This window comes from Hydra vulgaris, chromosome 12 (assembly GCF_038396675.1).
Source record: "Hydra vulgaris chromosome 12, alternate assembly HydraT2T_AEP".
Lineage (NCBI taxonomy): Eukaryota > Metazoa > Cnidaria > Hydrozoa > Anthoathecata > Hydridae > Hydra > Hydra vulgaris.
This window is the reverse complement of record NC_088931.1, coordinates 73946558-73973500: the sequence shown is the minus strand read 5'-3', so window position 1 is coordinate 73973500 and position 26943 is coordinate 73946558. Positions and strand designations below refer to the sequence as shown.

At 26.8% G+C, this 26943-nt stretch overlaps 1 protein-coding gene across 1 annotated transcript; it reads left to right on the top strand.

Moving 5' to 3' along the window:
- Positions 1-6526: 6526 nt before the first annotated feature.
- Positions 6527-25255, top strand: LOC100203447 (bcl-2-like protein 1-like). Its single transcript, NM_001287783.1, is given in 2 exon segments — positions 6527-6976; positions 25127-25255. Coding segments are annotated over 2 exon segments (579 nt in total).
- Positions 25256-26943: the final 1688 nt, after the last annotated feature.

Genomic DNA, 26943 nt, shown 5'->3' with positions numbered 1-26943 from the left:
AGATGATCTTTCTGATGGGTCCAACTACAGACCGATCTCAGTTCTTAATTGTCTTTCGAGCGTGCTATGTAAAATAGACTTAATTCTTTCTTAAATGTTAATAATATTCTTTAATACAAACAACTTAGATTTAAATCTGGTCATTCGATATTGTCTACTATAAATATCAAGGCGCAGCCCAGTGTGAATTGGGTTAAATATCATAAGTTTAACTTTGTCTGCCAAAGATACTAAGTACGGCTTGAATAAAATCAGAATAACAATAAATGAAAAAATCAAAAAGTTTACAAAATACTTCAAGTTAGTGTTACTAGTCTTTTCTGGATTGTTTTGATTATTATAAGTATTTTAAAATATAGTTAAAAGATTCTCTCGCTATGTTATCTATTAATAATTGCAAAAAAAATATTGAAATAAATAAAGCTAAATGCAATATCAAAGTGTTTTTTAAAACTATATATACTTTCACGATATTTGTGTTTCCCACGTTACTTCAAACTATTATCTATTTCGTAATGTATAATTAACGACCGGTTTTGCAGTTTTTTTAAGAAAAAAACCGGTTTTTGGTTTCGAGAAAACTGAACAAAAAACCGGTTAACCGGTAGCGGTTTCCACCGGTTGCCAAACCCTAATAATAACGTATTCTATTCTAATAAAAAGTAAAGCCCTAATAATAACATATTCTATTCTAATAAAGATGTTTTATTTGTAACAGTAAACAAAGAGCTTGCGAAACTAAGCGAATGGTTTTTATCAAATAAATTGTGTGTGTATATTAAAATATATTGTCCATAATAGTCCATGTATGTTAAAATAATACCTCCTTCCATCGTCTTCATGAAAAAAAGATATTCACTTAAAGCTTCCTAATCTTTTTGTAAATAACTTTTATGTCAAGAGAGCATTCTTTGTCGTTTTTAGATGTATTTTTGGGTGAAAATGTAACATGGAAGGAGCACATACGTATAATTCAAAATAAAATATCAAAAAATATAGACCTCCTTTACTAGGCCTGTAAATCGAGCCGAACGAGCCAAGCTTGTCAGGGCTCGGCTTGGCTCGTTTACATATTAGGAGTGTTCAGGCTCGGCTTGAGCTCGTTTCGAACATGAGATTCTTTGTTCGAGCTCGGTTCGTTAAGGATTAGTATTGTTTGGGCTCGGCTCGTTTAACATGTTGCTCGAGCTCGACTAGTTTAAAACTCGAAATAATTATTATAACCTGTTAGTTTAAAGCTCGTTTAGTAAAAAAAAAATTGTTCGTTAAAGACTCGCCTGTGAATAATGCAAGTCAAAATCAACAAACAACATAAACAATCCTACAGTCTATTAAACATGCAAATAAACAACATAATAAAATAAGATCCCACAAATCTAATAGTTCAAAATAAAAGTAAAAACTAATAGTTCAATGTTCAAACTTAATGTTCAAAGTTCAAACATAATGTTAACTCTCACAAACATAATAATTCCTATTACACACTGCACTCTAAATTTTGAAATTCATTTACTTTTTTTTATATTCATTGCTATCTAACTTACGGTAACGTTGCATGATGCAGCACAAATGTATCTAAAATTAATTAGCTGCTAATTTAAACAAAAACACGCTATAAGAATTATTGGAAACGCGGATCGCTTCTCACACACTAAATTTCTTTTTAATAAATTCAAAATACTCAACGTATTTCAACTTAACCCTTAGCAAGTGCTTATATTTCTGTTCAAAACTGATAATAAAATGGTACCCATCTTATTTAACCAATTTTTTTTTAAATAAATTATTTATACTCATCACGATTTGGATATATTCAACCAAAAACAAATTATTCTGCTACTAAATTCTCCATCGCAATCAGAGGACCAAAATTATAGAACACGCTAATGAAGATGAGTTAAAAACTAATTCTTCCCTTGATCAATTTAAAAACAAACTTGAACAAAAACTTTTGATTATTGACAATGAATTTCTTCTCAAACTTTTAAATAAGAGTAATCACTTGTTTTTTACTTGTTTTTTTTTGTACTACATTCTCGATCATATTTATTCTTGATCTTGATCTGAATCCTAATAAATCTGAAATGTAAACAATTGTAACAATTATATGCTTTATAAAATATGTGTTTAGAAATGAGTAAATAAGTGAGTACCTATATATTTCATGTAAATAAGTGAGTACCTATATATTTCATGTAAATAAGTGAGTACCTATATATTTCATGTATATTACATTCAATTTTTATACTTCAATTTTGTGTTTTGTGTAATAAAGTTTTTAAAAGATTTATTTCATATAATTTTAAAAATTTGTTCTTATATTTGTTTATTTCTTATAAATATATTTCTTATATATTACATTCATGTAATATAAAAGAAATATATCTGCATATATACATACATACATGTATGTATGTATATATGCAGATAGTCTGTGTGTGTGTGTATATATATATATATATATATATATATATATATATATATATATATATATATATATATATATATATATATATATATATATATATATATATATATATATATATATGTATGTATGTATGTATGCATTTTTTGTATAATTACTTTGAGCTGTAACGAAAAAGTGTAATTTTATATAAAATTAATAAGTGCACAAAAAATAGATGATTCTATGTCGAATACGGCACATATATATATATATATATATATATATATATATATATATATATATATATATTATATATATATATATATGTATTCCAGGCTGACGATATATATTATTAAGTTTTATATTAGTTAGATTTATTTCGTCAATTAAATCTTAACGATAACATTTTACAATGTTATTGTAACGATAACATTTTACAATGTTAAGTTCTAATAAATATATATAATTACAATCTGACTGGGGCAAGTAGCAGACAAAATATCTTATCATTGTAAATGATATATTGTTGTAGTTACCATAAAATTCCGCTTCACTGCAATTCTACAAATGCATTACTTGATTAATATTTATTCGAAGCTATCCAAAATGTTGTTTTAAGAGTCAAAAAATATCTACCTCCTACTTTTTGTGCCCATGACCCTTACATAGTAACAATATTTTTGGGTATTCCCTTTCCAACTTCTGAATAGGAATTTTTAAAACTTTGCTCATTTACGTCTCAGTACTCCGTTGTTAAACAAGTGCTACCAAATATTCTTTTAGAATTTATTTGATTGAATCTTTACTTTAATCTCATCAGAACCTTACCCTAGAATACCTCAGAATCTAACCTCAGTCTCTAAATATTTAATATCAAAATGTATTATATTTTTTTATGGATTATGTTGTTGCAACGACTCTTATGTTTATCTTATTTATTTTATTTATCTTCTATTTTTTTTAACGCATTTTTTATGTTATTGATGGCGTGGGACGTAACTGTTTTACTGTTTCTGGCTGCTATGGTTTATAAAAACATTTGATTTAAGTTGTTATTTCGACTAGTAATAAGATTTATTATTTAAAAGTCCAAAATTTGCAGTTTATATGCACAATTGTGTAAATAAATAATAGTAATAATAATAATAATAATAATAGTTATAATAACAATAATAAATCGGGAGATGCAAAAATTTATACCTCATTTTTATTATTTCATGAATAAGAAAAAAAAGTTTGCGCGGTTTTATATTTTACGTGTAGGCATTAAAAAGATCAATTAAACTATTAAACTATTAAAATATATATTTATACTAATTAGTTAACTAATTAACTATTCTAACTGTATTAAAGTTATATACAATTCTATTTAATAAGTTTTATGTTTGCGTCCGTACTCGTCTTTTCGGTTGAATTATATTAAATCACTACAGTTTACCAGTGTTTTTCAAAAAAGCAGCAGTTTTTGTGAATTTGTCTATTTTTGAATCTTTTTTATCCTAGCATAAAAAAGAACATATATAGCCGAATAATTAATACATAGTTACAATTCAAAACAACATAGTAAGCCATAAAAAAAAGTTAAGTTTCACAGGACTGAGATCAAGTGAATAATAAATAATTATTTTATCATTGTATGCACTATCGAATTAAAGTTCAGAAAATAATTTACACTGAATACTTTTATCATAAAATCTAATTAAAAATAACTTTGTAAAACACTAACAAGTTTAATATATTATTCATACATATACGTAATTCACATACAATACATTCAACGGACGCAGATTTGTTAAAACGAGATTTTCAAAAAACCAAGTGACAGACGCCAAGAAAACTTGTTAGCAGAAATTGAATACCGCCATTGGAAAAAGAGACAACTATTTTTTTCCCTTGATATTATGGGGTGATTTAGAGTTCTAGATTATCAAGTCTGTCTTTTCTTCCTTAATGATTCCTGCTTAAGTCATTAAAATAAGCTAATATAGCCTGAAGTATGTAATTCCTGTGCAATTAAACAAGATTTTATGTCGTTTTAAAACGTTTTTCTTGATATTTAACAGTTCAAGGTTTTACTTTTTTGTTTGATAATTAAAAAAACCCACACTCAGATATAATGACCATACGGGCAGACTAATAATAAAAAAGTTATGCATAGTGGAAAAACAAAAAAAATGCGTGGAAGGCCGCTCGCTTTGATTGATTTAACCATACAATAAATTCTTTACATATTATTCAACGCTTGCGTTATGCTTTGACGTTCAACGATGTCCGAATTCGTTATTTGCGGGTTTTAAAGTTATTTTTGCATTTAAAGTATGCAAGTGCAAAAAAAGATTGATAAAAATTTTTTTTTTGTTATAAAACAAATCGTAGCGAAATTTTTCACCCCATTATATTTCACCCAATCATATTTACGGTGTTTTTTATTTATTTATTTTAACAAATCCTAGCGTCAGTTATCATTTTCTTTCCTTAATCTTCAGCGTTCTTGTACGTCTTCCCTTATAAGAAAATACTGTTTTGCCCCTCATGTTGTCTGTGGGGATAAAAAATGGATGAGATTTTTATTCTACTTCTTTTAGGTTATAAAAAAAAAAAAAAAGGTTCCTTTGATGAGCAAAGAGTTTTTCCTTCAAAATTTCTTGCTAAATTTTTGGATATTTTAAAATATTGTGAGTCATCGTATAAATCTGTTTTATTTTTATTTTTCGCGATTAAAGAAATAAATTTTTAAGGCTTCTAAAAAAGCATCTGGAACTTTAGTTATTTTCTAGGGGGTCTAAACGTTCAACAAAAACAATTTCTGACTCAAATATAAATGAAGTATTATAAAGCAACATTCTTCTTGACAAAGAAATTAATTAACTCAATTACCAAAAATTTTATGTAAATTGTTAAAAATAAAAGTAAATGCTAATACAAAAATAGATAGCTTCATATATATTAAATTGCCGAACTACTCATGCTAATAACGCTATAATTTAGTTAAGTGAATAATACTTTTTGGTTTTAAGTCACAGAAAAATGAAAAGGGATTTTTTTGGAAACAAATTTATAGTAATTAACGAGAATTCGAGAGCATTCGAGAAAGGAATCAGGTTAATAATAAACGATAAAACATTTTATAGTTTAGATGTATTATTTTCCCCCGTTTTTTTTGTAATTATAACTATGAGTCATGTTAAATAACTGAAGTTATATGTGATATTTTGTTAGCAAAGGGAAGTTAAACCAAGGAAGTTGTGAAGGTATTCATCTATTTGAGCGATTTCGAAATTTTCTTCAATTTTTTAACGAGTTAAGCTCTTCTTGGTGGAGTTTCCAAACCAAATTGTGGCTTTGTTATAAGGTTTCTGACCTTTGAAATAAAAAATCTGAACAATCCGCCTATTGGTTTAATTCAAATTTGCGCACATTAAAATTTTTCAAGCTAATTTTTTTTTATACGAATTCACAAGATTTATCCATATTCAAAAACAATGAATACAAAGTAATGATATAAAAATGATAAAAACTTTATAAATTCTTATAAATTTTTCTGGTTTTTAAATTCATTTGTCATATTAAAAATATCACTCTTGATTTATTTCACAGTTAAGCGTTTTTGAGATAATCTACTTTAAAATAAATATAACTTTCATATAAAACACTTTTTATTTAAAAGGGGTTTCCCTGATATTGTTTTTTTTTTACACCCTCCATCTTATGTAATAATTTGTCATAATATTCTTGCTTTAAGACTTTGACGGTTTTAACGAGAAGATCTTGTTTAATTAAAATAACGTTTATATTTAATTTGTTTAATTTATTCTTGTTTAATTTCAAGACATTTTATCTTGAAATTTTTATTTTATATTTGTTTTCCTGAAAGAGTTTTAAATGTTATTTTTAAAATGTATATTCGATCTCCATAGGTAATAATATCGACCTACAATTGCACAACATTGTCTTCTTTGATTACCTTCAAAGAAAAAGTACAGAGAACGTGTTTCTTATTCCTAACTGGTTGGTAGTAATACAAGCTTGCAAAGAATGGATATTTTTTATTTAATTGGCAATCCGGGAATATAATTTTTTAAAATAATACTTAAGCTGGAGGCTACTATTGTTTTAGTAATGGCTGGACCTCCTAATGCTCAAGAAGACAATTACAAACGAATAGTTAAAAGTTATGTTGGAGAAAAGTTAAGGAAAAAAGGGTTAAAAATTCGTGGATATGAAGGAGAGGAATTAAAACCATCTGTCATTGAAATAGCAAAAACACTACAAAGAGTTGGAGATGAACTTGAATCAGCCAATACTGATTTTTTTAAAAATATGTGTGACCAGTTACAAATAACACCAAGTACTGCACACCCCACATTTCAGTCTATTGCAGATGAAATATTTGTTTCAGGTAAAAATTGGGGTAGAGTAGTAGCATTTTTAACATTTGGAGGTAATTTTGCTGTACATTGTGCTCAAAGAGCAGATATGGGAGAAGAATATGTTGATAGAGTTGTTAATTGGATTTCTAAATACATGGCCGTTAATCTTGATTACTGGATTAATCAACAAGGTGGATGGGTAAGATTTATATAATTGTTTTTGTTTTTTTAATACTCATTTAAAACATTATGATATATAGGTATGCACCATAAATGTTTGGTTAGTTAAATATTATACATTTTAAGCATTAATATTTGCCAACAGACTATATTCTATTTTTCACAGACGTGAAAAATAGAATAAAACTAAATAAAAATTTATTAAATTTTATTGGCACAAAACATAAATAATTTTTAAAATCTAATTGAATACTTAGTTTTATTTGTATTAACAAAAAATACAAATAATTTGATAAAAAGTTGAATGCATGTTACAAACAACTTTTATAAATAATAAGAAACGTATAAATAACATACTTTTTTAAATTGAAGCAATATGTTTAAAAAAGCAGCATATATTTTTGTATTACTGATTAACTTTTTATTATAAATAAAGCTAAAAAGATATTATTTTCCTTTAAAAAAGCATACTAATATAAGAATAAGCTAGTTTTAGAAGAAGTTTTTTTTTTTTAGAAGGTATCTTACTTTTTTAGAAGAATCTGACTAATTTTTCCTCCTGATTTAACAGTCTAGATTTTTAAAACTAAGCGTAAAATTAAAAAAAAAAAAAAAAGTAATTTTACAGTTTTAGCTTAAGGTTAACTTCAAGAAAAAGTATGAGTTTTAAATTTTGTATAATTAAAAAATGTTCTTCTTGAACTGTATTGAAACATCTAATACTAATTTTAGTTTTAATTGTAATAAACTTATATAATAACTATATTATTCACAAAAATATTAATAAAATTTACATGAAAAAAAAAATAAATAACAGCAAATATTATTTTTAGCAATGTTGAAACTTTTGTTTGTGAAAGTAATAAAACTTTATCTTAAATGTATATTGCATATTACTTTAAAAAGTTTTATCATAGCTGTGTTCCATTTCACTTTGAAATTGCTTTAGTTAATAAAAGTTTATTATATTGTATAAATTATATATGTTATGTATATATATGTTATGTATATATATATATATATATATGATGCGGTATATATATATATTGATGCGGTAGTGGTGTAGTGGTAAAGCGCTCGCTTCAGAAGCGAGAGGTTCCGAGTTCGATCTCCACCACGTCCCTGGTAGTACCGCGCTCAACTTGTTTCTCCGCGCAGCGGCCTTGTTCGTTGAGGTTCGTGTTTCGGAGTTATAGAGTTGAGAGAGGGTTATAACCACTATTAAGTAGCCTCCTCATCTGTAGTGGCCTTCATGGCCTTGAGGAGGTGAATAATAAAATAAAATAAAAAATATATATATTTTCTTTGTAATACAAGATATATGAGTATTTTTAAATGTAAAACAACGTCTCTAATTTTAAAATAATTTTAATCTCTTAGACATGCTTCAACTACATATGGCATAACAAATAATGGTATAAAATATAAGATATAAAAGGGAAAATAGAATAAAATAGAAGTCGTAAAATTGATCACAAATTTCCTATATATTCACAATAAGATTAGTGTAAAAATTCTTTTAAAAAATGTCTAAAATTAACTCAAGAACTGGAAAACTTTTTTGATTAAATAGTAAGTGTTATTTTTTTTACAGTAAGTATTATTTTGTTAATCTGACATTGTTTATCTGTTTATTCATATTGAGTTTTTCCCATTTTATACTTATACTTTCTTTAAGTTTTAAGTGTAATTTGCTTATGAAGAAATCTAAATCAAAAAACAATGAAGAAGGGGATTTTTTTTTTTAAACTCACCCACAAACAAATTGTCAAGTATACATTAGTAAGCGACTAGGGCCAGGTTTATGATCAGGGCTGCATTAATATTTATAGATCCTATAAAAATGTTATTTTTAATTAAAATTTATGACATGAATTTTATTTAAAAATTTTATAGGATCTATCAGTTTTAATGCAGTTTTATATAAATATTTTATAGGATCTATCAGTTTTAATGCAGCCTGGCCAGGTTTATAACCAGGGCTGCATTAATATTGATAGATCCTATAAAAGTATTGTTTTTAATTATAACTCATACCATAAATTTTAATTAAAAATAAAATTTTTATAGGATCTATTAATTTTAATGCAGCTCTGGTCAGAAACCCAGCCCTGATCGCAGCTATGTTTTATCAAACCTGTCCACAGCCATAGCCCCAGTCGCTAACTAGTATACATGCTTATAGAGAGTTTTAATAGTTATAAAAATTTATTATATTAAGTAAACACCAAAAACTATAACACGTATTTAAATCAAAATGTCATAATACATTTTAAATTAATTTAAATGATAAATTATAACAACTCAAAAATAATAATAACTTTAGCCTAGCATAATTCAGCATGCGGCTATCAGTGTATACCAAAGGCTTTGTGTACCGCATATGCTGCAATTTGCCTCTTATATTCCTCAAAACCAATGTCTGCTATAGCAGGCTTGGACAGGAATGGCGTGCTATCAAGCGCTATTTTTTTTGGACAACTTGACCACAACTGTTTTGATGTTTAGATGATTTTTAAACATTTTAGAAATGCTCTGAAAAAAGAAATGCTAGCCAAACTTAAACTAGGAAAATAATTAAAAGAAAAGAAAAAAGAAAACTATATATTTATATATTTTAAGCATATATATTTTATTTACGAAAAAGAAAATATATTTGCACTAAAGCAAAACTCAAAAAGCTCAAACTCAAAGCAAAAATAACTTTTTGTTATGTTTGTAATTGTGTTCAAAATAAATTAATTTAAAACTTATCTTTTGAAACATTTTATTAAAGTTATGCAAAACTCTTTTACAAGTTACTTCTAACGATTGTTTAATGAATGAACAAATTTTATTTAAATTATTAAAAAGTGCTTTATATATTAAATTTATATAATTAGAAATGAAATTTATAAATTTTATATAAAAGAAATGTTTTTAAATTTTATATTATAAATTTTATAAACATTTCGTTTTTCCAAAAAATTACAAAAAGCAAACAAACAAAAGCAATACCTGTCTGTTTAAAACAGTAATTTTTAATCATTTCATGTTCTGATTAGTTAGTCAAGTTAAAAAAAAAAAATTATAAACAGTTCTTTTAAAAATAGAAGCAAAAAAAGTAGAGCAATTATAATTTAAAGTAAATTAAAAAAATATCTTCTAAAAGATTTTTAGAAAAATATATGCAGGAAAAATAGTTTCAAATGTTTCAATTTATCAAAAAAAATACATGCCTACATAAAAAAATTTTAAAATAACATTATTTGTTAATTTACACAAAATGCGTTTATTTTAAACAATCGCTATAATTAATTTTTTATTTTATTTAAAGCCTTCGCGTAAAATAAAAACTTTAGAAAAGATCAGTGATTAGAAGTTATTCATAATGTAACATCTTTTTTTATAACATTTAATTTGTTTTTTTTTTAATTAAAATTTGTTTAATTTGTTTTTGTAAATCGTGGTTGAATTGTAAAGGAAAAAAGTTATAAGCGTGCGATCGCATGCTATTCCTGTCCAAGCCTGCTATAGGTGATGTATGACATAAACAGGGTTGCCACCAAATCAGGGAAATTCAGGGAAATTTAGATACAATCAGGGAAAATCAGGGGGAAATAGTTGACTTAGGAAAAAATCAGGGAAAATCAGGGAACTTTTTAATTTTTCTTTAATATTTTGAAATGTTTTCTAATAAAAATTTTCCTTTTCCAGCGTACCAGGGTTAATGTTTAACATTTTTAAGAAAAAATTAATCACATTGTGTTTACATTTGCTCTTTTTTTAGAATAGTACAAATTTTTAAAATTTAAAATGGCAACGTATTTCAAAGAAGAATGGTTAACTGATCCTTTGTTTGAAAAATGGCTGGTAATAGGCAGAGATAAAAAGTCAGCCAAGTGCAAAATATGCCAAGTTGAATTTAATTTGTCAAATATGGGCAGAAGAGCTGTGATAAGTCACATGGATGGCAAAAAACATGCACAGAAATCAAAACCAGTATCTTGCTTCTTCATGCCTGCACGGTCTACATCTAAAAAGCAAGCAATTCTCACAGTAGATCAATGTGATAAAAGTTGTGCAGAAATCTATTCTGTTTTAAATGCAGTACAAAATAATTTCTCATTGAATTCGTGTAATGAAAATGGCCTACTTTATCAGAAAATGTTCCCTGACAGCAATACTGCTGAATCTTATGAAATGGGTAGAACAAAACTTGGTTATATAATTAATTTTGCTCTTGGGCCTTATTTTCACAGACCTCTAACTGAAAATATAAAAAAATCTCCTTATTATACTGCTTCATTTGATGAACGCCTGAACGATTCTTTCCAAAATTGTCAATTAGATCTAAATATTCGGTTTTGGAACAGCAATCTAAATCATGTTGAATCCAGATACTAAATTTTTGAGACTCTAATTTTTTAGGTCATCCCACAGCAAAAAATTTACTTGAAAGTATTACTATGTCTTTGTCAACGATTAATAGCATAAATCTAACTCAACTAAGTATGGATGGTCCAAATGTGAACTTGTCCCTTCTTAATCTTCTTGAAAAGCAGCGTGATCAACAAGAGCTACCTAAACTTCTTAACGTTGGGACTTGTAACTTTCATGTAATACATGGGGCTTTCAAATCAGGTTTTCAATCTGTTGAATGGAATATAGGAAAGTTAATGCAAGCATCATACAAACTTTTTCATGATTCTCCAGCTAGAAGAGCTGATTATGTAACTGTTACTGAATGTGAGAGTTTTCCTTATGCATTTTGCTCAACACGCTAGGTTGAAGACCAAAAAGTTGCAGATAGACTTTGTTTAATTTGGGAGAATGTTAAAAAAATAATCAAGTATTGGAAGACTCTTCCTAAAAGTAAGCAACCAAAATGCAAGAGCTATGACACAGTGTTAGGGGGAACAAAAGATGAGTTAACTGTGATTAAATTGAAGTTTTTTTGTTACATTGCAAGTTTGTTGCAAAAAATCTTACTGAGATATCAAACCGATGTCCCAATGATTCCCTTTCTTTTTGAAGATTTCTTCTCAACTGTTAAAAGTTTAATGGGTTTGATTATAAAACAAGATATCCTTAGCAGCATCGTCAATGGCAGACAACTTCAAAAATTTGATTTCTCTAAAAAGGAAAACTTTCTGCCATTAAAATTAATGACAATTGGATTTGCTGCAGAGCATGACATTATCGAATTGAGGAGAAAGGATGCGTTATCTCAGGATGTCATCAACAGATTCATGAAAGATTGCCGTCTCATTATCATTGGAATTCTGGAAAAAATATTCAAAAGAAGTTTGAATCGATTTTCTTTTCTGGAAGCAACTGGTTGCATCAGTCCAGTGTCAATTCTTTTTAAACAAAAAGCTGATCTTCTTCATCAGATGAAATCCATACTACATCTAATTCTTTCTTGCTCACATATTACTTCAAATGAATGTGATCAGGTTTTCATACAATTTTCAAAGTTGTTAGAGGAAAGTTCAGCTACTCTTTTACCCGCATTTAAAAATTTTCACACTGGAAATCGTTTAGACAAGTTTTATTTTGAAACCATTAAAGTTGGTGTAGATTACAAAGTTTCATCAAAAGTTTTTATCAATTGAGAGAGGTTTCAGTATTAACAGTAATATGCTCAGCGAAAACATGAAAGAAAAGTCACTTATATCTCGTTGCACTATCAAGGATGTTATGGTATAAAACAAATTAAGGGCTCACGAAATAGAAATAAACAAAAAAATGATAAAGGCTGTTCGTAGTGCCTCGTTACAATATAAAAACTATTTGGAGGAAAATAAAAAATTTCAAGCAAAAGAAAAATAAAATAGCGCGATAATGCTTTTAGATCAGGAAATATTGGGACTTGAGGAAAAGCAAAAAGTATTGAACGAAGTATGTAAAACATACAATGAGGAATTTAATACATTTACCAAGGAAGCTGGCAAACAGCAGGATATGTCTCAAATGAAACTACTTCTTACAAAAGGTAATGATTGTAAGTGAAAAAGTGAGGAACACGAAAAAGAAATAAAGATGCTTGGAGAGGCTTTAGTTATATTGCATAAGAAAAAAAAAGATGTCAATAACAAATAATTATATTTTTCTAACATAAAATTGTTTGATCTTTATTTTAAACATTTCAGTATTTAACAATATTACTTTTTTAGTTTACTCATTTAGTTTTTGTTAGTCTTTTATAATTAATTATTATAACTTGTGTTTATTTACTCTTGAATTTTTAATACATTGCTCATTATTAAAAACATTTCCAATCTTAATTGTTATTTTTTTTTTGAATCTCGTTATCTTGTACCCTAAGTCTGACAGGTTTTCAATGCCCATTGAACATATCCGTTTTAAATATACCCTGATTAAGCCCTTGGTGGGAGGGCCATAAGATAGGTCACAAAATCTTGATAAGTCAAACATTTTCAAGAACTAGGAGAGCTCAGCCTAATTCGGACATTCTCTTAGTTATTTCTCTAAAACAATTCGAGCATTTTCCTATATTGGACAAATGGGTGTGTGTATATATATATATATATATATATATATATATATATATATATATATATATATATATATATATATATATATATATATATATATATATATATATATATATATATATATATTATGTTTTATATAATAATTTTATGTGTTGATTGAAGTATTTGATTATTTATTTTAATTTTGAAACAAATAGATTGTTTCTCTTAGTTATTTCTCTAAAACAATTGGAGCATTTTTCTATATTGGACAAATGGTTGTATATATATCATTTATGTTATATAATGATTTTATGTGTTGATTGAAGTATTTGATTATTTATTTTAATTTTGAAACAAATAGATTGGTTCATTACTCATTGGGGGATTATAATATCTGTTTTTTAGAGGTAAAAATGCTCTGGGGTTAATAGAGAAGTTTTAATTTTAAGTTTAGGTGTCTGAATGCTGGAAATATCAGGGGGAAATAAGCAAAATTTAAAGGTAAGAATCAGAAAAATTCAGGGAGAAAAAAGCAAAATTTTAGCGAAAAAAATCAGGGAAAATCAGGGAATTTTGTTCTTAAATAACGGTGGCAACCCTGATAAAGTCACTCCACATTTTTGAATAATTTGTATGCTAGATGGCTTGCCATATACAGTGTTATTCAATGCGTTTGTGCTTTTACTGGTTTAAAGTTACATAACTTTTGGCTAAACAAAATAAAATTAATAAACTTATAGTTAATAAACGTAAGTGAATGCAAGCATTTATATGCTGTAAATGAAGCATTTATATGCTGATATATAATTTTTAAAATCCCAAATTTTTTTTGGATTTTTTAAACTATATATCAGCATGCTGTTCTTGCAGTAATTTAATTATATTCAGCATTAAATTATATATCAGCAATGCTGTTTTTGCAGTAATTTAGAATTTCATGAAAAACGCCCGAGATATGCTTCATGAAAATAAAAATGTTACTTTTATAAAGATTTTCAGAAAGCAACATCAATAATTGATACTTTAAAAAAAAAAATGCTGATTGAAGAAAAATTTTAAAATTATTAGAATTTTGTAAACATTTTATTGCTGATATGCCAACATCAAGATATAACAATGTGTTATTTTTTTTAATAATAAAAAAAGCAGAATCTTGTGTTATTTAATCTTTTTAACTAGGTTTTATCCCTAACTTGGTAGTGGGTAAAATGTCTACTGCGACTTTTTATATTTACTAAATTCAATAGTTAAAACAGACATGTGTAACTAAAAACATAAAATAAAATTTATCATCATGAATTTAATATAAATCAGTTTAAATGGATCAATAATTTATTGGTAAAAGTTTTAAAACTGTTTTAGAAAAATAATTTATGAAATCAAATATAATGAAATCTTTTATTTATAAATCTTTTTACATTTTGAAACATGTTTGTGGATCTATCTGAATTTCATTTTTTTATTACATACTTTTAACTAAATTATTTTCAACTGACTTAAATAGTTACATCATATACCACATATGATGTAAGTAATTTTGTGTTTTATATGGTGTAGTAATTACTCTTTGTATAACAATAATAATGATATATAAAGAGTAATTGCAAATTAAATCAACCTAGGGTATAAATTTAAAAAAAAGTATAAATCAAACAAAAATTATTGTAAACCACATTCAAGTTCAAATATTTACATGGCGCCAACCAAAAATTACTTGAAAATTAAAAAAAGTTATACAAGTAATATAAGAAATTTAACAAATGACAACATTATACTGCTAAGTGCCTCCAACAACAGTGTCATCTGAGGATCTAAATTGAAAGAAATCATTTTCAGTTTCAGACATGGCTACTTCAACATAGTCAAAAGTTGCATCATCATAAGTAACTATTAAATTCATCAAGTTCCATGCGCACCATTGATGAGGGGCAGGTGATGTTCAAGATCTGATGTTGAATTAGGTTTAATAAGAATTTCATCTGAATACAACTGTTCTAGGATAGCTGCTCATATGTTGTAAGCATGAGATCCTTCAATATATTAAACTAGTGTACTATTACGCCATCATGTAATGATGATGAGCTGATCAACAGTCTATTGTAGTTGCAATAAAACTCTGTTTCTGTAACAAACTGGTAGGTTACTGACACATGACTTGGTATTGTGCATCAATTTGTATTGTGACTGTTTTTTGATAGATGAGTGTTTAGTTTGGTGTCAGTGCAGTTATGAACTAAATACCAAGTAAACTCTTGTTATTTCAAACTTCTTTATATTGCGAATATATGAGCTAACAGAGTAAACTTTACATACAATTATTATAAGGCATTTTAAGTTACTGTAAGATTAGTGTTTTATTTACTGAAATTTTCTAATTTTTTTCCTTTAAGACCATCTTTCTTTCAGGTTTCAAATCATTTGTTGTCTACAAATTTTTGTGGAAGAACTAAACCCTGTTATATAGGTAAAACTTCTTGCCATCTAAAGAACACTAATGTAAGATAAAAAATTTATTTATAAGCATCTTCATTCAAAATAAAGGTGCTTCACCAATTATAATGATGAGCGCTTTTCAATTTTAGATTTTGTTTTCAGCCAATTTGATTTAAAACCGAAAGAAAGTATGTGTATAGAGTGGGAAAAACCTGATATGAATAAACATCCCATGTTAACATGTTTTTATGAACTAAGTAGTAAAGAACCATTTACCATTTAGTTCAAATTTTTTTTATTCTTTTGTTGTGATGTATATTTGTTAAAAAGGGTTGTTTGTTTTTTTTTGTTTTCTTTTGTGTGTGTATCTATAGGAAATTTGTAATCAATTTTATAACTTCTATTATTTTCTATTTTCACTTTTATATACTAAATATTATATTGTTTTTAAACACATAATTTTAATTGAATTTTTAACCTCAGAATGTCTATATGAAGTCAAGTTATGTCTTGGAAATATTAAAACAAATTTTTATAAAATTAGAAACATTCTTTAATAAAATACTCATACATTTTGTGCTACAAAGAAATTTTGGAAGTATTTGTATATGTATGTATTGTCTCTCTCTCTCTCTCTCCCTCTCTCTCTCTCTCTCTCTCTCTCTCTCTCTCTCTCTCTCTCTCTCTATATATATATATATATATATATATATATTGATATATATGTATATATCAAAATTTATATATATATATATATATATATATATATATATATATATATATATATAGTTTGTTGCATTTAGGAGTACGGAAGGAAAAAAATGACTCTTATGCCTACAAATATGTCACTTTTAATTACTTTTGACTTTCGTCCAACATTTGCGTGTTGTCAGAAAGTAAAAACCATTAATTTAATTACAAATTAATCGTTTTTTTAAAAAAACGCAAAAACGCAAATTTAATTGACCAGAATGTTTTTAAAAACATTCTGAATGTTTTTAACAATATAAACAATGTTTTTATTTTTATTTTTTTTAATAAAATGTTTTTATTTTTATTTATTTTTTAATAAAATGTTTTTATTTTAACTTTTTTTACTGTAAATCATGCGCGGAGTGTTGCTACATTGACTATCTTATAGCCTGACTTGAACAAAGTGCTGCTACATCGACTGACAAATAGCCTGACTTGCAACGGAGTGCCTCTACATCTACAATTTTTTAGCCTGACTCGCAAGGGAGTGCTGCTACATCGACTGAGGGTTTGGTTGGGGCAGGCAGTCTATTAATTAGTAAAAAAAAAATTCCGGTCTTGCATTTTAATATATATATATATATATATATATATATATATATATATATATATATATATATATATATATATATATATATATATATATATATATATATATGTATACATATATATGTATACATATATATGTATATATATATGTATATATATATGTATGTATATATATATATATATATATATATATATATATATATATATATATATATATATATATATATATATATATATATATATATATATATATATGCTCTCAATTTAAGAACAGTTCTTAGTCTGCTTTTCTAAAGATATTTTGAAGTTTTGGTGATTAAGTTTGTTAAGAGTTGTTTTTGTTTAATATCTTTTGCAAGGTTTTGTAATTATTTCTTTTTGTATTTGTTCTTAACAAATACACCTATAAGAAAATTGTTTTATCCAAATGTTTTGGTACAAATAAACATACTTTAAAAATTTGTTTCTAAATTATGTTTTCTAAAGTAAGATTTTTGTATTATTATAAGTATTTTATGCAATATAAAGTGTAAGATAAAAACTTTATAAATAAAACCTAAAAAATTTGAATTTTTCTTATTTATTTGTAAATTATTTGAAAAAAGTTTCAGAACTAATTGAAGTTTAATTTGTGGCCCCAAATGTAAAAGTCCAATTTTAGACAATGTTAAAATGCAATTGTGAATACCATGTCTTTTTTAGGTAAGCCAATACATATTGATGCTTGTGTGTAATTAAAGTAATAATTTTGTGTGTGTGTTTGTGTATATATATACACACAGTTATGGCCAAAAAGATCAGACCACTTGCAATTATTATTGATAATATAAATGCAAAGTATGCTAGCTGGCAATACACTAAACAATCTGGTCTTGCATGCATGTTTATGTAATTATCAACCAATATAAAAACATTTTATATGCTCTATATACATTAAGTTTATATGTAACACGGTCGTTATTAGTTAAGAGTATGTCTACAATATCATTTGCCAAACCTGTACAAGTAAATCTATTTATGGAAAACGTAAAGTCTGAGTAATTGTTGCACAATTGGAGATGTTCAAGACAACTGTTCTTGGTATCATTTATCAAGTCAACAAATGGCATCAATTCATGAAAGTTCTCTGGAAGTCCAAGAATTACTACACCAAATTTGACAACATGATACCAATTTGGCTGTAAAAGGCTTACTTAACTACCTTCTTGTATAAATGTGAGTGCCTGCACGATTTGAAGGCATCTTGCCATGAACTTTATTCTTTCATTATGCAAAAAATATTTGTGAAGTTCCTAAACAGAACCCAATATTGCAGGCAAATCTAAGAGAAACCTTAATGAAAGTGCGATGCTATAAAATCAAGCCCCTAAAAGAACATAAGTTTGTTGTTTAATGAACACATACAAAGTACTAAAATATGCTAAGGCTTCTTTATTCATGTATGTTCATTCATATTGTTTTATAAATTAAAATGTTTTCTAATAATAAATGCGTATATGTGTGTGTGTGCTTTATAGCTCTATTGTGTGAAGGTTTGCATTACTTGTCTTTCAAAAGTATAAAGGCAGTTGAAATATGACAAATTGAACGATAATATATTTTAAAAGAATTTGAAAATTCAAAAAAAACACAAGCAGTTTGAAAAAACTAATTAAAAAAACACAAGCAAATTGAAATTTTTTAACTATTTAAAATTTGAAAATGTTTAACAATTAAGTTTTTTTTGTTGACAATTAAATTTTTATTTTTTTAATAATGGTTACAATAATATATTTTCTTAATTTAAGTTTTTATTTACTACAGTAGAATCGTGTTAACTCGGAACCTGAATAAATCTGACTTTTTTTAAGTCCGATGGATTTTCAATTCCCTTTGAACTTTCTCTATCAACTTACTATAAAATCATCCGCCTAAGTTGGACTCTGGTTAAGTTGGATCATTTGCTAACTCGTACTGTTTTTTAAAGTCCGTTTGGCAAAAAACTTTGCTTAACTAGGACTTTTATTTTGAATTGCATATAAGTGTATATAATAGCAAAACTTTCAATAAGAATTATACAGAAAAATACATAATACTAAAGAAGAACTTGACAAATAAGAATCATCTGTAACTATATAAAAGAAATATGGCATTCCAAAGCAAAGATTGTCTGGGTGTTCAAAAGAACAAAACACAGTATATCATAATATAATCTCAATATTAGGCTTGTCTTTGGATTATTCTGGCCCTCCAGCGAAATAATGGTTATGGCCTCGCCAGCCTCAAACACTTAAATCCCTTGGTAAACACGATTTTTTTATATGTTGAACATAATAAATTACTGCCAAAAACCAAGAAGTAAATATGATAATTATAGTAAGGTAATCCAAAGAACAACTATTCGACAATCAGATCTCTTTTCAACTTGTAACAGCAGTAGAAAGAAATATCATTAGAATAGGGATGTAGCTACAAGTTTCTTTAGGAAATGTAGATACAAGTTTCTTCAAATTTGTCAAAACTTGGTATGACCTCTTGAACAAAAATAGACAAAGAGATATATGGTTCATTCAACATTGTTAGATTGACTTTAACAACTTGAAGCAATTTTTCACTTTATTGCACTTTTCCATAATTGCGCTCCATATAACAATCAAGACAGTCATCTCCAGCTGATCCATTTTCCTGAGAAGTCTATTAGCTTCCACTATCGTGTTCAGCTGTTGTGTTTTGTCATTGTTGAGGTCTTTTAAAGCTCCTTTAAAGTTTAAATGCTTCTTTTAGTTATACAAATATATAAGTACTATTGACGACTAAGAGCTTAACAAAAATTGATTCTGATAATTATACCTTGTAACTAATAAAAACCCGTTTGAAGAGCAGATCACACATCTGCACATGTAGACAACTAGTCTGTGAGAGACTTCACAGGCTAGTAGTCTGCATAATATTTGGAGTGTTTACACATTTTCCCAGTTGTTTTTCATTATCTTTGCTTCCAACAAGGCTGCAAGCAAGCACTATTAGAGTTGGAAGTTACTGGAAGAGAAAAGATGAAGCTTACAGAGCAAGATAACGATTGACAGATGACTTAAAAGATTGCAAATTATATGAATCAGGAAAGCAAAATAAAGGAAGCGAATTCCAAACAACTGATGGTTGAGGAAAAAAACTAGACGAATAAGAGTTTTTGGAGCACTTAGTAACAGTCGCAGTAAAAGGATGAGACTTAATGGAATGACGAGTAGCATGAGAATGATTTTTAGTAGATGGCACAAGAGACGCTAGCTTTTTAGAGCAGTGTCTATCATAGTATTTGTAGAAAAGAGAAAGAGAAGGAACATTACGACAATGTGATAATGGTTGGAGGTTGACTGCAAGAGCAGGTCCAACTATGTTTACAATGCATTTTTGCACCTTGTCTAAAAGAGAAAGCATATCATTGGAAGATCTGCCCCAGATTTGACAACAGTATTCCAATTAAGGACAGATTTGAAATTTATAGTGATAAAGAATAGAGTCCGGAGTAAGAAAGTGTCGAGTATGATAAAGAGAGGCAACCTTAGCAGATACTAATTTTGCAATGGATTTGATATATGGTTTTCAAGAAAGATCGGGAGTAAGAGTTAATTATAGAAGATGAAGGGTAGATAACTCATCGAGTATATTATTGTTCATAAATATAGGAAGATCTAGATTATTGCGATAACAGTTAGCTGAAAAAAGTTAGATTTTATCTAAGTTAAAGTTCACCAGCCACTAAGAGCCTAATTTTGTAGCAGAAGTGAGATCCTTTTCAAGCTCAAATGCCTCCAAGCAATCAGAGAGAGTTGGCTTCTTATCAAGGCAAGAATAAGTAGTAGTATTATCAGCAAACAATGCCACCTTAGATGTGAGAATATTTGGAAGATCGTTAATGTAAAATAAAAAGAGTATAGGGCCAAGGATAGAACCTTGAGAAACCCCTGAAGTTACAGGGTATGAAGAAGAGTGCAGTCCATTGAGGACAACTTTTATACTACGATTGGTAAGGAAGGATTCAATAATCTTAAAGATGTTACCAGATACGCGGTTAGAAGAAAGTTTATGGTGAAGACCACCATACCAAACTTTATCAAAAGCTTTAGAAATGTCAAGAGCGATAGCCCTAATCTCTCCACTTCTATATAATGCATGATAAAACTTGTAAAACAAGAAGATCAAAATCCCCATATTAATGATCAGAAAGTAAGTTATTAGATTCAAGATAAGAGACAAAGTGTTTTTTGTACTCAAAAACCTCGCTCATAATAGTAAGAAGACAAATGGAGCGGTAATTAGATGAGTCAGATTGCTCACCAGAATTTTTTAAAAATAGGGGTAACAAATGCCGCTTTCCAACAGGCTGGAAAACAAGACTCAGATAAGAACTAGTTCAATAGTTTTGAAAGTATAGGTGACAGCTCCGGAGGTATGTAGGTATTTTGATATTAAGACTTCCAGATAACACGTTGAAACAGAAAAAAAGTTATATAGCTGTTGAAGATAGCCAAAGAAAGACACAGCTGCAACATAAGAATCAGCTGCTGCAACACCAACCAGGTTCATAGAATGGCCGGCATATGAAACTTATTCAGCAAGTGGAATTAACTCCTTAAAATGTGCTTGCAACATAGTGTAGACCCCACACCTATTGAAGGCATTATTATACGAATAACCTAGGAAACCACTAATATTGATGTCATGCATCTCTAGTATCTTTTTGACAAGATTAAGCACATCAGCTGCCCATGACCTTTTATTGGAATGAATGATAAAAAACCTTCAACTGGTTTTCCATTAGGGATTACGTACAGAGTAACAAAAGTGAGTTGATCTACGTGCAAAACATTTGTGGTTTAATCAATGATGAATGAATAGTATTTGGCAGCTTTAAGTTTAATAACTGTAGGAAAGAAATTTGACAATACAAAAAAATTCTATTTCTAACTTGTCAAATGCTCTTTTTTTTTAATAATTTATTTTTCTAATATTTATTTTCACTCTAAAACTGTTTAAAAAATTTGCAATCAATGCTAGAGCTGCATTCTCTTTAAGTAACAAAGATAGAGGTAGCATTATTATGTTCAGCAAATTACTGAACATAATAATGCTAAGTTTTTCCTGAAAAAGAAGCAAGGTCTGCAGTAAACACTATCCCTCTTAGCAAAAATTACAAGCCACTTGTGTTCTTTTTTTTCTCCATTTACTATTTTTATAAAAATAACACTTTTACGGCGCATCGCAAAGTTCCAACATTGTCACAATTTCAGACCTTGAAAAATCAGTGGCATTAGTGTCTTTTTTTGTAATAATGCAACAGATTGATTTTTTGGGTAAAATATTTTCAACTTTGGCAAGGAGGCAACAGCATTTTTTATGTTTGCAATTCGATTTAAATTTTATTTTTTTCTTTCTTTGCCCCCAGACTTTCTCTTGCAAGCCTCATCCATGTTAAGTTTATTCATTAATCACTTCTGACTTATTTTTTTATTTTGAAAGTTCAGGTGGTTTTTCCATAATATTTTCACTTATAACAATTATTGGAATTACTTTACTTTTAAAAAATGATTTTGGAAGAAAATAATTCTTAAAAAAAATTTTTTTTTCTGTATTACGTAGTTTTACTTTTGCTTTTCAATTAAAAAGTTTGTTTAAATGGTTTCTAATTAAACCTTTTACGAAAACTTTTCAATTAAAAAGTTCACAGGTTTCTACTGTATTATTAATAAATTTAAGATAACTGTTGTTTATATTTTATTGTCACATACCATGTCAGTTAATAAAATTTTATTTGAAAAGTAAATAACTTTCAAAAAAATGATTTTTATAAAATGTCTTAGTTGTATTAAACATTTTACTTACTAAATTCATTTATGCCTTTTATTCAAATCAACAATATATAATGAGGATTTATTTAATAAGGATACATATTCATAAGGCTATCTATTCATTTCTGCCAATTGAGTCTGCTCGAAAGACAAAAATGTGACCCCAAAAACAGTTAAAATTTAAAGTTTGGAAAGTATGCACATATAATAAAGGTTTCTTGCCAAAACATAATGCAAAATGTGATAATTATTAGGGAAATAAAGTTGTTATTAGGTAGAATTTTGTTTATAAGACCACTTTCTTAGTTAAAACCTTAGTTAAAAGAACTGACCGCATCACCCAATACATTACAGGAAGAAGCCTTACAAAGTTTTGACCAAATTATTTTAATTAGTTTAACTGTTTTAAGTTTTGAATCAAATGATTAGAAATTGATATGTTTATCCAAGTTATTTTTGCCATAGAATAAAAAAAGGAAAGATGGAACTTGCAATTATCATTATTGTAATTATTATTATTTGAACTATGAATTATCATTTTTAGTATTATCATTTCTAAAATTCATATTAAAAAAATCAATTGCAAAGTTGTCACATTGCATTAAGTCTGTAATTGCAGGTGGTTGTACAAAATATTTATTAATAGTAACTATAAAATATAGTGTTTTTTTTAGTACAATAATACCATGTGAAATAAAATTATTTATTTTAAACTGTTTTGAGAAACAATTATTTTTTAAACTGTTTTTAGAAACCTTTTTTTCAATAAAACTTTCATTGAGAGAAATGTTCTTGCATATTTAAAATTTTGTGTACTAGCTTGGGTATAAAACTGTATATACAATATATATATACAGGGGCTCTTCTAGGAATAAAAGTGGTACCCCGCTAACGCGAAGTTTTAAGGTTTTCACCATATCTCTGGTAGTGTACCACATTGAACTTGTTTGTTCATGCAGAGGTTTGTCAAGGCTTGTGTTATAGTGTTGAAGGGTTGAGGATTTGAAATAATTTTGAGCAATTTAAAAAAAAAAAAATGAGTTCTCTCCTTAATTCTTGTTATTCTCATACTATTCTAATAGTAATTATTGTTGCTTCCCTGGCTTTTCAACTGCATATTAGTATCTTACAAATCTTTTCTTTCATTGTTCCCATATAATGATACCACTAGGATGTTTTGAATCTAATTTATTGCGTTTGCTTAAATTCAATGTTTTATTTGATCCATGTTGCATTGTTCTATATATTCCATGTTGCATGTATATATATTCCATGTTGCATTGTTCTGTATATATAGATACAAGCAATATTTGCCTACATATTAAATTATTTAGCAGAATTTTATTTTCATTTATAAGTCATTTGAGATTTTTTATTTTAATAGTGGGTTTGCAAAGTTACTAATTTCAAATTATCCTTGCATTCTGCTTCAAAATTTCAAAGTATAGCTATATTTGAAGATTATTCTCTCGAGTTGTTTTACAAGGGTAGGTGGAAATAAGGAGGGAGAGGGGGGATTTTAGTCCAGATTTAATAAATGGGGGTCAAATGCGCATTTTCTAAATAATTTCTGCTAGGTCGGCGATTTTTAAAGCCTGTTTACACTGAAAGTTTTACTAAAAGAATTATTTTCTCATTTTTAAGGCCGATTTTTATTGATTTTTTTTTGGTTTTGAGTGTTTTTGCTGACAACAAGTAAAAATTGATAAAGGTGGGAGGGGGTGTCTTAATAAGCTTGCGGTGGGTGGGAAAATTTTCCAAAAATTAATAAGTCTTTTTCCCCCCTTTTATTAAGGACTCGAGAGTATTCAAAATAAAAGAATTAGTTTTTAAATTTCTTAGTTTCCAAAAATATTGTTGAAAATGCATTTTTTATTCTTAAATAAATAACTCTAACAAAGACTTGTTAAACTCACTTTTTTGGCTTCTTTCTCAAACTTATTACAAAAGTTAAAATGTTAAAGAAAAAATTTTTATAAAAACCTTTTATGGAAGTGGTATTCAAATTTTTTTTTTCCAGACCTCTGTTATCTGAAATGATGCAAAATTGATATAAAATGTATATGTATGTATGTATTATATGCTTATAGTTGGTATTATGTGAGTATTATTATTTTTCTTTAGGATGGATTTTTAGTTTTCTTTGAAAAGACGAAAAATAACGACGATGAACAGGGAAATCAAAGTGTTTTTTTGGTATCTGCACTAGCGGGACTGGGTGTGGGCGCATTACTTATGTTAACGTTTAAATAACAATATAGTATTACTTTATAATAATGCTCTATAGGTATTTTATTCCAATTGTTGTTTATTTTGCCATGGCAATTGATTAAAATGCAAATTTTAATACGAACATGTCGAAAGTATGAGAAATCCATGAGATTATCTTCATTGACCCGTTCTTAATGTTGCAATTTAAAATAACAAACTTTTAAAATCTTTATTAAATTGTTGTTATTTTATTTTTGTGATCTGGATAATTTTTTTCTTGTGGTTTGTTGTTTAAATAAAACTGTCTTTATCTAATAATATCACGATGTCACACAATAAACGTGATTTGTTTTACATTAATTCTTAATATTTTTTTTTCAAAAATTTATTTATTTGACTTAATATATCCAACCAACATTTCTAGTATTTAAAATTTCAGCTAGTTTTTTAAAACTATGTATTTTTAAAAATACGATTAGGGTGTTAAAATATCAATAAAATACAATTACGTGTTAAAATATTGTGAGTATAATTTAAAAAAAATGATTATAATATTTAAACATGAGCAAAAAGTGCTTAAAAATGGCGATCTATTTTTTTTAATTATCAAAGCAAATAAACTTTTATAAATTTTAAAGATCCTAATGATGATATAGAAAATTTTAATAGGTTCAACAAAACAATTACTTAGTTTCTATGTTTCTTTGTTGTTTTTTTATCTTTTATTTAGATTTTTTATTAATATATTAGTATATATTTTAATATAATATATTTTATATTAATATAATTTTATATTAATATAATATATTTTAAATATGTATGGTTATAAATTTTGAGTTCATTATATTATTAAATGTAATGAACTTAAAATTTTCTTAGTTTGATAAAAAGATTCTTTAAATGGTCAATGGTAATTACGCGATGTCTAAATTGTGGTATAATAACGGGTCACCCGTAAAACTTTCAAAAAAAATTTAACACCATTAGATTGTTTAAAATTATTGTCGTTATCAACATCGACTATATCGACTAAAGTCAAAATCAGTCGACTTTAAAAAATCGAGAAGTCGATTAATATGCCATGGATTTACTACTAATTTATTCGGGTAATCATTCAAGCATCCTTATTTTATCTAATTGATTTTATCAATCTTTAGTTTGGCGAAAATGTTGACCGACGATTAAAGAGATATTTTTATAACTAGTTTATCTTATAGTGATGAACAACTTATAAAAATTGAGTCATGTGTATGAATATTATTCATTGCTGTGTTTCAATCAAAATATCTTAACATTTATTTTATAAATTCTTTATATATATATATATATATATATATATATATATATATATATATATATATATATATATATATATATATATAAATTAAGGTAATAATAATCGAATATATATATATATGTATATATATTTATATATATATATATATATATATATATATATATATATATATATATATATATATATATATATATAAATTAAGGTAATAATAATCGAATATATATATATATGTATATATATATATATATATATATATATATAAAAATTAAGGTAATAATAATCGAAATTGTTAAATTTTCACTCTTCTTTGTTAATTAAACTGTTAACTTCTCCTTTATTAATAAAACTGTCTTCATTTCTAATTAAACTGTTATTTTTATCCTCTCTATTTAAATTTAATTGAAATTTATAAGTTTTAAATTAAATATACTAT